Below are 15119 nucleotides of genomic sequence, written 5' to 3'. Positions count from 1 at the left end.
GCTTGCAACGTGCTCCGTTTCGTGTTAATCTCTGCCAGGAGACGACATCAAGTTTACCTTCCGTCGACTCTGTTGCTCGCGGCTTTATGGGAGGATTCAAGGAGCCCAACTCTGAAACAGATCTGATGAACGTATATTTATTGCCATACAGATACAGTGTGTAACAGAAGGTTTCGCCACTGGCATCAACAGGATCCACTCGGTGCATGTACGGCGGGCTGCCGCATCGGGCCGACCTCGTTTGTGGAGAGACGAGACGACATGTTCGTCTTACTCTTTCTTTTGCTTCACACCATGCAACGGAAGGTGCCAGATTGCGATAAACTTCGCGTTCATGGGATGCAGAGGGGCGATACGTTCGACAGTACTATGTACGAGATAGTGCTCGATGCAGCTGCCGTGTGGGAAAGGACCACTTTCCACCCGCAGAATGTTCAGGACCGACTGCCTTCCGCCTCTGTGGGGCCGCCGAACTATTGCATCAGCTGCAAGCATCCGCGGCTGTCATATCCGCTGCATAGCTGATAAAGGCTGGCCAGGACGTACTATTTATGAAGCTAGATGACCGGCCCCTCCATAAGCCTTGGCTGGCAAGCCTCTTCACCTCCAGAACAATCTGGCATGGCGTACCCTGGCAGTATGCACTGAGCGGCAGATCTGACAGAGCCCCTAGCCACTGCTCAAGCTCAGTCGACCTGTATAGAGCCAGCGATCGACACGTCATCAGGATCGTCGCGCTTCGGCAGCCTGCAGAATCTGTTGGTGACAGCTGCGCTTGCGCAAGGTACCGTCGGCATTCAAGTGGCGAACAGCCGGCTGCAGGGACAGCGTTCATTGCTGACAGGACGATCTTGCTAATCAGACTGCAGCTCCGGCTCGCTCCTTCCCATTGGGCCCGACAACCTGGACAGCCCACGCTTTGGTTCTGCGCAGCACAGACCTTGGTCGTGTGGTGCAGGGGTCAAGCCCTGACTACAGTACCGATCGGCCAGGACGACTACTACTTCCCCGTATTACCTCCCCACTGCCACAAACGACATTGTTGGCGATCTTTTACGGGTTGTCGGAAAGTGCTCAGGAGCCGCTCCTGCTGAGACGCAATACAAAGAAGATGTCCGTCCACACGTAAACATTCGTCCTGTTGCTGTTTGAGGTGGTAGACATTGCTTTTGGTGGTTCATCTGTTCTGTTTATTGATTTACAAGTTGTACAGTGTGTTGCTTCGTCTGACATTGGGCTCGTGACGTCCTTGTGATTTTTCTGCTTGCTTTTGTTGTGAGCGCTCACCCTGTTCGGCACAACAGAGATCTTTTCGAGGTGGGCCTGATCCCCAAGGTTACCAGGAAGCAATGTCGCTGACCAGAAGACAGAAATCGACACCTCCGAGCCTCAATCAACGTGGTCAACAGTCGATCGAGACGCTTGTGTATCCAAGACGGCTCCTCGAGCTTCAGCGCCGAGCACCTCAACATCACCGATTGTGACGTCTCCGTCGACAAAAGCACGGACTCACCGCTCGATATTTTCTGCAGAACGTCTGTCCGCTTCCGTTCCTGCAGTCTTCCTCTCCACGTGCACCACATTGCTGTGAACTGCCTCTGTGCACACCGACCCTCTCTATATACTGGCCTGCCATACACTTGCGCCAAGACACCTCGTGGCGGTGAGATAGGAAGGTGCGATGGACCCCACGGGTTTTCAGAGGTTTCTGCAGCAACGCATTTCACTTCCACTTCCCGCTTCGTGCCATTCGACCTTCAACCACAATCACAAGTTTGCTCGATCTCTTTATAATTTCGGCTACTCGGACCAACACCACCACAACAACAATTCATACAACTTTTTAAAGCACCACTGCCGACCGGACTGCATGGATCCCGATCACAGTTTCTTCGCGGATGAGACATATCATCTCCGTGACGAGCATGATGTTGCAAAGGACTTGTTCCACCAGCCCTTAGCTTACCAGGCGGCTCCCAACTTTGCGTTCCGTCCGCTGCTCGGTATAGGCTTGGGCTCGGCGAGCGGCGCCACCTCTGCTGAGCAGCCTCAGGGCCTGCACCTCAGCATTCCCGGCGCGCCTTTGGTGCGTGCAGACTCGGTGGACTCCAAACAGTACACCCCGATCAGCGAGTGTGACTGGGCGAGCGCGGAGCTGGACTCAGATGCAACATCTCCGGCCTCTGCGACTTACAGTGCGGACAGCCCGGCGACGCCAGAGTTTGGTGACCACGATGGCGGTTTTACGAATCACTACTTTCGTTCCGGCAGCCATATCAACAACGGGCTCGCTTTGGCCTGGGCCAAGTCTCAAGGTCGGGCGTTTGGTAACCTCACTTCGCAGCTCTCAGAAGCGCGCGAGTTGACCCCGATGTTCGAGATGCCCCAGCCATTGAGCAACATCGGCGGTGGTCACTACTCCCATGGCCGCAGTCTTCCAGCAGATGTCGCAATCTGCTGGCCTATCGATCATGGTAGGCATCGCTTCAACGTGGCTTGCGACAATTACGTGCCGGTCACTGCGCACTCATCAGCTCCTTCACCTGGTCAGAGCAGCTGTTTTATCCACGAAGATGTGCAGAGCAGCAGCAATTCGAGCTCATCTCGCAAAGACTCCACGAGTCTCAGCGAGCATGGCTCTCAGAAGCGTATCTCGATCAACTCCAGTGTGTACGCAATCCAGGAGCGTGATGCCAAGCTTGGCGCTGGTAAAGCCAAAGGGTGGTCGTACAAGAAGATCAAGCAGCACTACAAGCTCAAAGATGCCGAGTCCACCCTGCGCGGACGTTGGCGCACTCTCACTAAGAAAAGCGAGCAGCGTGTGCGCAAGCCATCGTGGGAGCCAATTGATGTAAGCTCACTTCATCGAGGTCATCATGTGCTCTCACCTGCTGATGATGAAATAGGACCAGCTGCTGGTCGAGGGCTATGACTACTATACCAACGGCGGCTCCACCAAGATTCCGTGGAAGAAAATCGGTGCCTACATCAAGGACAGCGGCGGCTTGTATCATTTCGGCGGCGCTACCTGCGCGAAGAGGTATCGCGAGCTTGACGAGGCTGGGAGGGTGTAGTGCTCCACTCACTCACTTCGACTTAGTTGGTTATCGTTTGGTTTGATGAGTGGAGCGTGGTCGATCTCCGGCTCAGTGCTTCACCGTTTGGTTGAGAGCCCTCATCAGGGTCTCGTTTTGAGATGGGTTTGGTTCACTTGCTCCAACAACTCAAAGGTATGGCGTGGCGACAGGCCATGGAAATGACAGCTTTCGGTACTGGTTTGGAGAGGGACAGGAGGAGGACAAGCCATTACGGCTATAATGGCAGAGACGCACGGCAGGAAGGATCGTTTGGTATGCATTTCACTGGCGCATCAACAAAGATAGGAAATGGCCTCACGGCTACATGGGCAGATACAATCACTGCTGCGCTCATCGCGTTTCTTACACACTTAATACATACACTCGCTCACCATACCGCTTTTCTCATCATATCACATGGTTCACGAACCTCATCAGCCTTTCATCAGTCAATAGGTGTGCCATCACCAACTGCGTCAGCGTCACCTGGACTTCCCAGAAGCCCTCCTCCCTGCTCACCGGCAGTACTAAGCAGCCAAAGGCTGAATGACTTCTCCCTATCTTCCTACCAAACTGTGGTGCTCCAAGATCCAATCCAAGCCCAGCTTCACTCTCGGAAGTGGGTAAATCAGCCCAGCTCGTGATGACAAGATTAGTATCGAGTTTCCTGCTCGAGATGGTGGCTTTCGATGGGTCATGTGCCCACTGTAGAGCATCAATCTTTGCTCTGACCACATGCTCGTCGACCTGATCGATCGCTGCTCGAATCTGCTGTGCGTGATGCGCCAGCGAGCTCAGATCATATGCTGTCGCCAGCCTCGCTATACCAAGGTGGACGTCGGCATGTACCACAGCATTGCCAAAATAGTCCTCTGGCAGCATGGGGGGCGAGATGTGTTTGCGGATATTTATATGTATCCTCAAGCTTAGAAGGCAGTTCGTGTTTTTGTCTAGTGGGCCTTGCGGCCACGAGGCTCTACCAACGGCTTTCCAGAGGATAGTGGCTAAGCAGTCGAAAGCGGAGATGTGCTTGGGGCCATTGTCCAAAATGCAATGCCAGCGCTCATTGATCTCGTTCTTCGCCTCTTCGATGCCTGTAAGGTCGAAGGCTAGGATGCGGCAACAACCATCCTCCGTATCAGATATCGCAGAGTTCAAAGCCACGCTTCTCATGCGACTTTGGATGTAATCGGGGTGCTCCGTATAGTCGCTGACAGTAGGTTTAGACCTGGTAAGCTCCTCGCGAGTCTCAGACTGTGCCTCCGCATGTGCTGCAAGATCGATCTCTTTGAGTTCTCTAGGTTGCGGACTACCTGACATCAGCCTCATAATATCGGCGAGGCCTTGCAAATCTGCAACAGAGTGGTGAAGGTACAGTGCCAAGAGCACTCCTCCACGAACGATGTTGGCAAGTACAGCGAATACTGGTACACCGCTGTCGGTGATATCTGGCGTATCGGGTAGCAGTCTTAAGGAGTCCGAGACAAGTAGGCCAGGAGGCATGTTCGATATTGCCAGCTCCTCGTAGCTGTGCTTGAATTCACTGAAAGGTACTTCCGCCACAACAGCCTGGAATTGCTGTACATCATCGAGATTGACCGAGACTTCGATTCGCCTAGGTAAAGTAAGAGTAATGGTGATGGGAACCCCTTTACGGTCGGACATCCTTGGAACTAGACTAAGGCGTAGGTTTTCACCTTCTTGCACATATGGGACATGACCCGCAAGAATTGGAAGATGTGCTAATGCGCGTTGAGCTGCTGATGAGAGCTTTTCTTGAGGGATGTTCGTGTCTTTCTGCTGGCGATGAAAGCAGACACAGTAGCGTATATATGTCCTGATAAGGCTTTGATCGATGTTGAAGAGTCGGTAGATGTGATCTTCTGCCATGATGTCGAGTAAAATTAGTAGCACGGCGACGTCTTTCTTCTGCTATCAATCTTGAGTATCATAGTAAAAGTGGAAGTGGAGGGAATAATAGAGCTTAGTTGCAAAGATGTTCCTTCCTTTCTTGATGTAATCTTATGGGTCATACTAGGCGGCAGGTAGTGAATGTCGAGGATGATACACATCTTCCGCGAGCCTAACAGTTAATACAGTGCTGATATAATCTTTACCACCTACGACACTGATCAGCTACATTCCGGTATCGATTGGGAAATTTGCTTCACTCACCACTTTTCGCATAGCACACGCTCAGGACCCATGCCACCCTGCTTTGCCAGAAACCCAACAAATTCATCAGTCATCTTCTGCGGCCCACAAACATAGCACACAGTCCTATGTCTCCCTTCACCACCCGGTAAACCCTCCTTCCAGCCATCTAGTGCGCCAACAAGATCCGTTTCCGCGATGCGGCGGCCAAAGGTTCGGTTGGGAAGCTTGCCATGCTCGAGCAAGCCTCGGGCGCTGTGGCCTAGATCTGTGAGGTAGAGTGATAGCGTGATGTTGATAGGCTGGTCAATGGCTGCTACCAAGTCCAAAAGACGAGGAAGAAACAGAATGGTCTGTGGGTCCGGATCTGACGACCCAGCTTTAGTGCCGTAAAGGAAGTGGATCTCCTTTGGTCTACTGCCTGAGCGTATGAGGTGTGAGAAGATTGATATCAGAGGACTGTGCTCGCCATTAGCGAATGAATTGACCTCAAGGATTTAGTTCACCCATACTTGATGCCCACGCCTCCAGCAACCAGCACCAGCCGTTCGATCTTCTCAGCATAAAGTCCTCGTGGTGGCCACGTAAAACTGCCACCGACTCTCACCATGAGCTGTGAGCCCAGTATATCAGCGTCAGGCCGCCAAAGCCACTGAGCTGGAGGATTTGATGACTTCTGGATTGCCAGCTCGAGGAATGGTGGCGAATCTCGTCTTGTTTGGGCTTCAAAGGGTGTCGATGTAATAGTGAAACCGCCAGCTCTTGGTAGTCCTGGGATGAATGTGTCGAGCCATTGGCCTGGCAGGAACTTTACTATGCTCACTTTAGTCCTTCATGAATAATGTAGTCTGTCAAGGGCGGGCGGACTTTGATGGTGTGCTGTGGATCACGAGCACTGAGGCGAAGCAGGCGGACCGCAGGATTGATCTCGCGGATATTCGAGAGCATGACGGGCTCGATCCCATCTGCGCGAGGCTGCGAAGCTGTTCTGTCCTCATGAGGCAGTGAGGCTCTAATCGTAGCCATGGTCCGTGCCTGATTGAGTGAAGGGGCAAAGTGTCGCCTGGCGGTACGAAAAGCTGTTGACAAGGTCGAGGGCGGCATGGTTTCTATTAATCGCGTGATCTCGATCTAACCATGCTCTACTGTATTGCCACGTTCTCATCCGAATTATGAGCAGATGTCGAAGTCATGGAGGAGCAGTAAGGCATCTAAGCATTCAGCTAATGCATGCGGTGGCGGGCCGGACGATCCACAAGGTGGGGACGCAGGCAGGCACGAGCAGCATTGTTTGGCCCGAAGTGACCTGTGACCTTGCAGTATATGAACGGCGAAACTACTCACATCTATATCGTGCTGCTCACCAAGTAAGTGGTGGGCAGCATGGCCGACACCAGAAAGAGGACGGATGGTCCGACAGTTGAAACCGATTCAGCATGGGACTTTACAGCACTCCCCGACTACGACGACGACTTTTACGATCCCGACGATATCCTAGCATTTGCCTCAGCACTATCGGCACCCGAGCCATCGCCGTCCGAGGAGGACTTACTCAATCCTAAGAAGAAACAGGAAACAGAATTCATTACAGCACTCAACGACTGGCGACCTATTCATCAGAAAGTCCGTGGCCAGCAGAAACCAAATGGAGCTACACATACCAGCACGAAAGCCAAGCGGAAACGAAAGCAGAAGCGTGGAAGAGATGAAACCCGGGAAGGATGGACATACAGTATTGTCAAGTATCCATTCCTGCTCGTGGTACTAGGCTGGATTATATGCTTGGGTGTCACATACTTCGCAACCAGGCTGTACATCTATTTCTATGAACAGAAAATTACATGGCGAGGGAGGAGAAATCGACTGCGGAAGCAACTAAGGCAGCAGACGAGCTATCAGGACTGGATTCAATCCGCCAAGGCGCTGGACAAGTACTTGGGTAGTGACAGGTGGAAGGAGGACGATGACTATGCCTACTATGACTCGAGAACTGTTCGCAGAGTGAAGGAGCAAATGACAGACTTACGGCACAAGGCCATGGGCGAGGAGGCAGGGGCGGGGAGTGATATGGAAGGGCACCGGCCTGTGGACGAGCTCCGAGTACTGGCTGAGGCTTGTGTAAAGAACAACTTTGCTGGTACCGAGAACACGAGATTGTACTCTGAGACGTATTATGGTACGAAGGACTTGGTACAAGACTATGTTGAAGAGGTCGCCACCAGCCTGAAGTTCTTGCTCAATAGCCAGCATCTGACACTGGAAGACAAGCGCGCACTCGCCAAGCACCTAAGCACAAACTTCGGTCGCACGGCGTTATGCCTCAGCGGTGGCGCATCATTCGCGTACTACCACTTCGGTCTTGCAAAAGCTTTGTTGGACGCCGACTTGCTGCCTAACATTATTACGGGCACATCTGGTGGAGCGCTGGTGGCAGCTTTGCTATGTACGCGGACTGACGAGGAGCTGAAGAAGCTGCTGGTACCAGCCCTGGCTGGTCGTATAAGTGCTTGCAGCGAACCTATAACCACATGGCTGCCACGGTGGTGGCGTACTGGTGCACGTTTCGACAGTGTGGACTGGGCAAGGCGTTGCTCGTGGTTCTGTCACGGCTCGCTAACATTCCTCGAAGCATATGAAAGGACGGGCAGGATCCTGAATGTCAGCTGCGTACCTTCCGATCCACACTCACCGACCATCCTCGCAAATTACTTGACAGCCCCAGACTGTGTCATCTGGTCGGCCGTTCTCGCATCTGCAGCTGTGCCTGGCATCCTCAACCCCGTCGTGCTCATGCGCAAGAACAGAGATGGTAGACTTGGACCTTACAGCTTCGGACACAAGTGGAAGGACGGCAGTCTACGCACAGACATCCCATTGAAGAGCCTCAATTTGCATTTCAACGTCAATTTCTCCATCGTCAGCCAAGTCAACCCACACATCAACCTCTTCTTTTTCTCGTCTCGAGGTACGGTCGGCCGACCTGTCACGCATCGCCGTGGCCGAGGTTGGCGAGGTGGCTTTCTTGGGAGCGCGATCGAACAGTACCTCAAGTTAGACCTCAACAAATGGCTAAAAGTGCTCCGCCATCTCGAGCTCCTTCCTCAACCACTTGGTCAGAATTGGTCAGAGATCTGGCTCCAGCGCTTCAGTGGCACCATCACCATCTGGCCTCGAACACGAGCAAGCGACTTCTGGTATATCCTTTCGGATCCTGCCATGAGTCGACTGGCTCATATGATACACTACGGCCAGCTGGCAGCGTGGCCGAAGCTGAAATTCATCAGTAACCGCATGGCTATCGAGAAAGTCATTGAGGACGCTAGGGAAAGCACGAGACCGGCTACTCAAGCTCTACCCACGCCTATGCCAGACGACCGCACTGTCCGGAACGTGCTTTCTGCGGAGGATATGCAGACTCTGTTTGCCCGGGCGAACGATACGCATGCAGCGGTGGAAGTGCCAACAGAGATGTATACCCCACGCAAGGAGCGATCGCAATCGCGCCACTTGCACCCTGATCGTGCAGAATCTCCTAGCTTACGTCACCGCTTTGGCATCTGGTTCCGGCAACCGAGTCCACGAAGCAGTCAAGAGACTGTGCGACCTTCGCTTGCTGAGCTCAGGCGTGCGCATAGTGAACATCGTCGCGAAAGCGTCATCGAAGAGCTACGCAGACAAAGCGGTGTCTTCTGGGATGATCCCGAGGCTGATGCGACGGCGAGTGATACTGATGCTGATGGTCACACAACGGATGAGGAAGCGCTGCAGGATGATGATGGTGACGAGCGCCATGTTGGTGGTTCGCAGGTCGACGGGAGTGGCTCATTGAGCGAGACTAGAGGTCGCGAGCAACGCGGTCCTGGGTACGTATGAACTCAGCTACAATGCGATGCATTCGAGCATGAGTGAAGCAGAGATTCTGCTGGCCGGCCTTGTTGACAGACTGGGATTCTTGCTGTAGCGTTCAAGCGATAATGCGTATGAAGGCCATCAGTACTTCTGCCATTGGTTCTTCCTGTATTGATAGACTAGTGGGAGTCTGATATTACAGAATGACTCGACGTTATGTATGTCTAACACCCACCACCGTAATTTCTTGGTTTTGTCTCGCTTATTAGCGATACGGAAGTCCCAAATCATGGTAGTCCATTCTTTCGCCACATCCTCGTCACGCGCCCACACCGGTCCGTGGACAGTAAATACAGCATTAGGGCTTCGGAACCTTGAGCCGGAACAGATTAAGCTGGAAACGAAGGATTCATCTCGCGGCGACGATGCCGGTAGTTTTCTCCCTACCTACCTACTCCACCCTAAGTAGTTCGAACGTACGAACACGTGCCTCGTGCGCTTCAAGCGAGCAACATCGTGCTTCGCGTGCAACTGGTGCCGTCAACCTTCGAGTCCGCTCAAGATCGCGGTCCCGATGGCGTGACCCTCGTCAGCTGCCGAGTCAAGGGTATCGTGAGTGCGAACGAAGCCGATTCGTGACCCGAACACGATGCTCTGCCAAGCGTTTTATGGAATAGATAGCGACATGGATGTGCTTACTATCGTGGCGCGTGATGCGGAGATGCTGATATGGAGAATGGGAGAGGTTTGATGATGATCTTTGATCGGCGGAGGAGAGCTTGTAAGTTGTCCCCTGCTTCGTGGAAACGCTGGCTTCGAACGAGGTGGAAGGTCAAGCCTTATTCGCCAAGCTGTGTAATAAGACATGAAGGATTTGCTGTCTTGGTCAGTACATTGAGGGTCGGGCAATTTGGCTCGATCGTGTGTTCAGCGACGGTGGTAAGCAGTAAGAAGACGAGCGACATCCCAGTCTCGCAAGCTGCGTCACGCGTCCGTCAGAGGGGACGATGCTGTACGTTGTCGATCTGATAGGTGCGGGAACAGGGTTATCCAATCAAAATCGAGCGGTCCATGCGCAGAAATTCCAGAAGGCTACCACTTCGGGCCAGTTTCGCAATACGCTCGACCGTCTCAATTGCCCATCTCGCCGATCGTCCAGCGAAGCCTTGCGCTTGATCGCCCACAAGTGCGCAGGTCTGACTGTTCGACACGGCAATTCCCTTTGCGCCTCCCCTCAATCACGCCCATGCCCACGAATTGAGTGTCGCAGCACGATAGTCTCGCCGGACAGCCTCTGCAAGCCACACGAAACCCTGAAACCGCCCCGTCCAATCCATACATTCCAGCGATTAAATTCCGGCTGCACTACCCAAGCTTTGCGAGTGAGACCCCAGCTTCTGCTTTGCGCAACCGTAGCAGCATACCTCGTCTGTCGCGGTTGCAGGGTGTGCAGATGTCTGCGCTCTTGCCTTGTGTCGCTGCCATTCTTCGATAACGCCTTCCCTTGTACGCCTTTCACCGAGGACAACTGCGAGAGACGACCTCACTTCACGAATGCGACAGGAGTTTTTGGGACTTTACTCGTGTACGATAAGACGATACTTAGGACCGCGGAAACAACACGAATCTAGAGATACTGCAGAGTGTGCAGGGCGAACAACGCACGGTCTGGCGCAAAGCCTTGCATCTCATGGAGGAGAACGTGGAGGGCAGATGTGGTGTGGTCTATTTCTGCGGCGGCTTGGGGGAGGAGATTATTCAATCATATCGCAACACAAGTCCACCGAGGGAGACAGGACACGCGCGACACATTGATGTGGTGTACCGCAATGTGCGAGCCTTGTTGGACGAGAACCAAGGAGGCTTCGACGAAGGTGGGATGTGACAACGCGGCAAAGTGTGGATACATGTGCTGACTTTTGCCCAGTCTTCGTCAGCTCGAGTGCCGCAGAGTGTCACGATCGGTTAGAAAGTCATGCGAACAAAGTGCCGACTGTTGTGCTAGTGGAGCTCCACGATGGTGCGGCCAAGGACGCGCGGTTATTGGCCGACAACAAGCAAGCCGCCACCTTCCCTTTCTTGCGCAACCTGTCCGCGGATATCAATGGCGCACGCTACCAGCGGCCGGTCATGCCTTTCGCTTTGGTATCACCATCTTTCCACGAAGAGGACGTGCCGGCCGACGCCACTTTCGCGGCATCTTGTCTGGAAGCTGGCGCACTCGACATTTTCCACAGCCCGTTGAATGACGAAGACTTACATCGTCTAGTTGGGCATGTAAAAGAGGCATTGCGGCCGGCCGCACGTCTGGTGGGATCGAGTATGGCGCAAAGTCTGGTCACAAGTATTCGCAGCACGACACCCAATTCCTCCGCCCGATATAGACCCGATGAATCACTTTCGCCAGCGCGGCGGAAAGTCGTCGAAGATAACGTGGGTAAATGGCACTTTCCAGCTCAGACATTCACCATGGACGAACTTACTTACGCTGCGATGTTCATGCTGGAGCATATGTTGCAGCTACCGGATCTGCGATTCTACAGCATACCTCGAGCGGAGCTCATGACTTTCCTCCTGGCCACGAGACGACAGTATAAGCACCAACGCGAAGTCCACTACCATAATTGGAGACATGCGGTCGATGTCACACAATCAATATACTGTTTCCTGCTCGATGTACGGTTATGTCCGCCACTTGCGAACGATACAAGAGAACCACGACAACTCAACGCCGTAGAGGGCCTACTGACCCCACTGGATGGCTTGATATTGCTAGTCTCTGCGATCGGCCACGATGTTGGCCACCCTGGTGTCAACAATGCTTTCTTAACCGCCTGCAATCATCCTTTGGCGCAAATGTACAACGACAAATCTGTGCTCGAGAACTATCACTGCGCTGCATACTCGCAATTGTTAAGGCGGCATTGGCCGGCTCTCGGCAATATCTCTGGTTTTAGGACGACCATGATCTCGACTATTCTTGCCACTGATATGCAGAGGCACTTCGAGTACATGTCTGGTCTCGGCGAACTCAAGCGCAAGATAGAGGGCAGTGAGAATGATCTAAGCAACTGGAATGACAAGGATCGGGAGCAAGCACGAGAACTTATGATGGCCCTACTTATGAAAGGCGCAGACATATCAAATGTAGCAAGACCATTCGACCTTTCGTCTGAGTGGGCGCGAACACTCATGAATGAGTTCGCAAGGCAAGGCGAACTGGAAGCCGAGCTCGGGATACCAACCTGTCTGTTTGGTGGCCCACCAAACAAGGAGGACATTTTGGCGGCCGCGCAGAGTCAAAAAGGCTTCATGAATCTGTTCGGCATACCTCTTTTCTCCGGCATGACAGATGTCATGCCAAGTCTCTCCTGCGCGATACGGGAGCTCGAACAGAACACTGCGATCTGGGAAGAGAAGATCACTAAGGAGAAGCAGAAGCGTAACTCTGGTGGTGAGAGCTCGCCATTGACGTTCTCATCTGTCTCGAAGAAAGAAGTGGACGAGGCGAAGCTCCAAAAGCGTCAATCGGAACCATTGGCTGTGCCGGAAGACGCACCTGGCCTGCCAACATCATCTACGAAACGCCAGACTGCGGTCGACTCGGCACTGTCGCCACGACAGCATCCTGCACATTCGCAGCGGCAACATCTCACTCTTGGACTTGCTACCCAAGATGGACACCGGTCGTCTTTGCCGCCAATGCCTCCTCCAGCTCTACCACTATCACCAAACGGTGGTGCCTCACGCAGATCCAGCAAAGACGTAGCGCTCGACTCAATACAGCAACTTTCCGCATATGCACAGAGCAGCATGAGCCCCACAATAAGTTCCGGGTCGAGGAGAGGGTCCGCCGACTGGCAGGTTCATCAGAACTACCCGGGATCGAGACGAGGGAGCAAAGATGAAAGCCTGACGACCATATTAGTCACAAGTCAGTCAGGATCACCAGGGCGAGGACCTGCTGGGTCGCCCATCAAGCAGAGTCGCAAACGACAAGGCACAGCACAGAGTCAGAAACCAGATGCTGTATCACGATACTCGGTCCCATCATCGACGTCAAGATCGCACACAACCAGCTCAGCGACCGCGAACACGACTCAGCCATCTTCTTTAGCGCCTACCGACGATGAACGGACCCCTCCAGCTTCAGAAGACCCATTCGTGGTACCTGGAAACTGGCCATCAGATCTCGACGGCGCACAACGATCTGCAGATCCTGTCAAACATCCGAGCACGCCAGACCTATCCACGAGTAGAGCCGCTAAGAGCGACTCGCCGCGTATCATAGCGCGTATGGCTAGTGGAGAAGGTGATGATGGGAGGGGGACGCCGAGGAAAGAACATGCGATTCGTGAATCGAGAAGTCGAAGTCGGCTACGGAATTTGAAGTTCTGGAAGAAGAAGCGGGATCCTTCTGGGGTTGAAGGTGGTGTGACGGATCCTGGGTCGCCTTAACGATTTGAGGACCTCACTTCTTCTCGGGATCTGGTTGCGCTGTCCACATGACCGTGACGATCGCGAGGGCCTTTGTGTGGTCGGCCGAGAGGTGCCCAATCGACTCACCAAGCAGGAATGAGAGATTTCTTGATACGAATACTCGAAATCATATGCATTTGCTTCCAGTGTGTAGGAGGAAGTGGTAGTTGTGTGAAGGAACTTCGAATTTAGCGATGAGAGAGGTTGTTGTAACGAGATAAGCACTTTTCTGCTCCTTCGAGACCCGTCCAGCTGCTCGCACATCCACTCGAGTCTGCACCTTGGTATTGAGTCACCAATGGACTCTGCTGCTCCATTGTCTCGTCATATATCATCATTTAACGCACAGACACCATACTCATACTCACCCCACCATTCACCCCACTATAAGCCCGAACACTTTCATATGAAATCTTTCCCGCCATTGCGACGATCCGTATCAATCTCCTACTGCAGTTCACGACCACTTCCGAACGTCGCGAAGATGCAAGCCGTTCGCAGCCTCGTCGGCGGCGCATCAGGTCCCCAATACCTGACCGGCGACAAGTCCGCCATCGACGCCTTCATAGACGAATTCGACGTCTTCCTCTTCGACTGCGATGGTACGATACAACCATCACTGTCCCCAAGCCCATCCCGAGCACCCCACTGATCGAAGGACCAAAAGAATAGGCGTCCTCTGGTCCGGCGACCACCTCTTCCCCTCCATCCCCGAAACCATCAGCATGCTCCGCGAGCGCAAAAAACAACTCGTCTTCGTCACAAACAACAGCACCAAGTCTCGCGCAGACTACAAGAAGAAATTTGATTCAATGGGGATCCAGGCGAGCGAGGAAGAAGTCTTCGGTTCGAGCTATAGTGCTGCCGTCTACATCTCTCGAATCCTGAAGTTGCCGGAGCCGAAGAATAAGGTCTATGTGCTTGGGGAGAGTGGCGTAGAGCAGGAACTTAAGAGTGAGGGTGTGCCGTTTTGTGGGGGGACGGATCCGTTGTTGAGGCGGGAGATGACGCCGGAGGATTTCAAGCATGTTTCAGATGGCTCTCTGCTCGACGATGACGTGGGTATTGTGCTCACGGGGCTGGATTATCATCCGAGTTACATCAAGTACGCACTCGGGCAAGCCTACCTGAGAAGAGGAGCCAAGTTTCTAGCCACGAACATCGATTCCACGTTGCCTTCGGCTGGGACACTATTTCCCGGTGCAGGCAGTATCAGCGCACCTCTTATACAAGCCTCCGGGCAAGAACCCCTGGCGTTGGGAAAGCCGAGTCAGGCCATGATGGACGCGATCGAGGGCAAGTTTCAGTTCGACAGGAAGAAGGCTTGTATGGTTGGTGATCGGATGAACACGGATATCGAATTTGGGATTAAAGGTGGTCTGGGAGGAACACTGTGTGTGCTGACAGGTGTGAGTAAGAAAGAAGAGTTCCTGGCGAGTGGAGCGAAGGTCGTACCGAGTGCTTATGTGGATGCGTTGGGAGATCTGCTCGGATAGAGATAGAGACATACATTGTGAAATGGTATCATGCAATAATGCTATTTGTGTGGGTATCTTAAGT

The 15119-nt window shown here is 53.2% G+C and overlaps 7 protein-coding genes across 7 annotated transcripts; 4 read left to right on the top strand and 3 right to left on the bottom strand.

Annotated features, from left to right (window-relative positions):
• Nucleotides 1-1870: 1870 nt before the first annotated feature.
• On the top strand, nt 1871-3074 carry LTS14_003898 (uncharacterized protein; the record flags this gene model as incomplete). Its single annotated transcript, XM_064836600.1, has 2 exons — nt 1871-2851; nt 2907-3074. The coding sequence occupies 2 exons, from the start codon at nt 1871-1873 to the stop codon at nt 3072-3074; spliced, it is 1149 nt and encodes a 382-aa protein (XP_064695991.1).
• Nucleotides 3075-3485: 411 nt separating this feature from the next.
• Nucleotides 3486-4742, bottom strand: LTS14_003897 (uncharacterized protein; the record flags this gene model as incomplete). The annotated part of the gene is made up of 1 exon (XM_064836599.1): nt 3486-4742. One exon carries the CDS (start codon nt 4740-4742, stop codon nt 3486-3488), a length of 1257 nt encoding a protein of 418 aa, XP_064695990.1.
• A 506-nt stretch (nt 4743-5248) lies between these two features.
• Nucleotides 5249-5841, bottom strand: LTS14_003896 (uncharacterized protein; the record flags this gene model as incomplete). Its single annotated transcript, XM_064836598.1, has 2 exons — nt 5249-5648; nt 5744-5841. 2 exons carry the CDS (start codon nt 5839-5841, stop codon nt 5249-5251), a joined length of 498 nt encoding a protein of 165 aa, XP_064695989.1.
• A 115-nt stretch (nt 5842-5956) lies between these two features.
• On the bottom strand, nt 5957-6257 carry LTS14_003895 (uncharacterized protein; the record flags this gene model as incomplete). Its single annotated transcript, XM_064836597.1, has 2 exons — nt 5957-6029; nt 6055-6257. The coding sequence occupies 2 exons, from the start codon at nt 6255-6257 to the stop codon at nt 5957-5959; spliced, it is 276 nt and encodes a 91-aa protein (XP_064695988.1).
• Nucleotides 6258-6614: 357 nt separating this feature from the next.
• LTS14_003894 (uncharacterized protein) lies at nt 6615-9104 on the top strand (the record flags this gene model as incomplete). The annotated part of the gene is made up of 1 exon (XM_064836596.1): nt 6615-9104. One exon carries the CDS (start codon nt 6615-6617, stop codon nt 9102-9104), a length of 2490 nt encoding a protein of 829 aa, XP_064695987.1.
• A 1666-nt stretch (nt 9105-10770) lies between these two features.
• On the top strand, nt 10771-13538 carry PDE2 (3',5'-cyclic-nucleotide phosphodiesterase; the record flags this gene model as incomplete). Its single annotated transcript, XM_064836595.1, has 2 exons — nt 10771-10954; nt 11008-13538. The coding sequence occupies 2 exons, from the start codon at nt 10771-10773 to the stop codon at nt 13536-13538; spliced, it is 2715 nt and encodes a 904-aa protein (XP_064695986.1).
• Nucleotides 13539-14043: 505 nt separating this feature from the next.
• Nucleotides 14044-15055, top strand: PHO13 (p-nitrophenyl phosphatase; the record flags this gene model as incomplete). The annotated part of the gene is made up of 2 exons (XM_064836594.1): nt 14044-14161; nt 14232-15055. 2 exons carry the CDS (start codon nt 14044-14046, stop codon nt 15053-15055), a joined length of 942 nt encoding a protein of 313 aa, XP_064695985.1.
• Nucleotides 15056-15119: the final 64 nt, after the last annotated feature.

This window comes from Recurvomyces mirabilis (genome assembly GCF_035927965.1).
Source record: "Recurvomyces mirabilis strain CCFEE 5264 chromosome Unknown scaffold_8, whole genome shotgun sequence".
NCBI classification, from domain to species: Eukaryota; Fungi; Ascomycota; class Dothideomycetes; order Mycosphaerellales; family Teratosphaeriaceae; genus Recurvomyces; species Recurvomyces mirabilis.
Note: the sequence above shows the minus strand (reverse complement) of the source record. Positions and strands in the feature narration are given on the sequence as shown.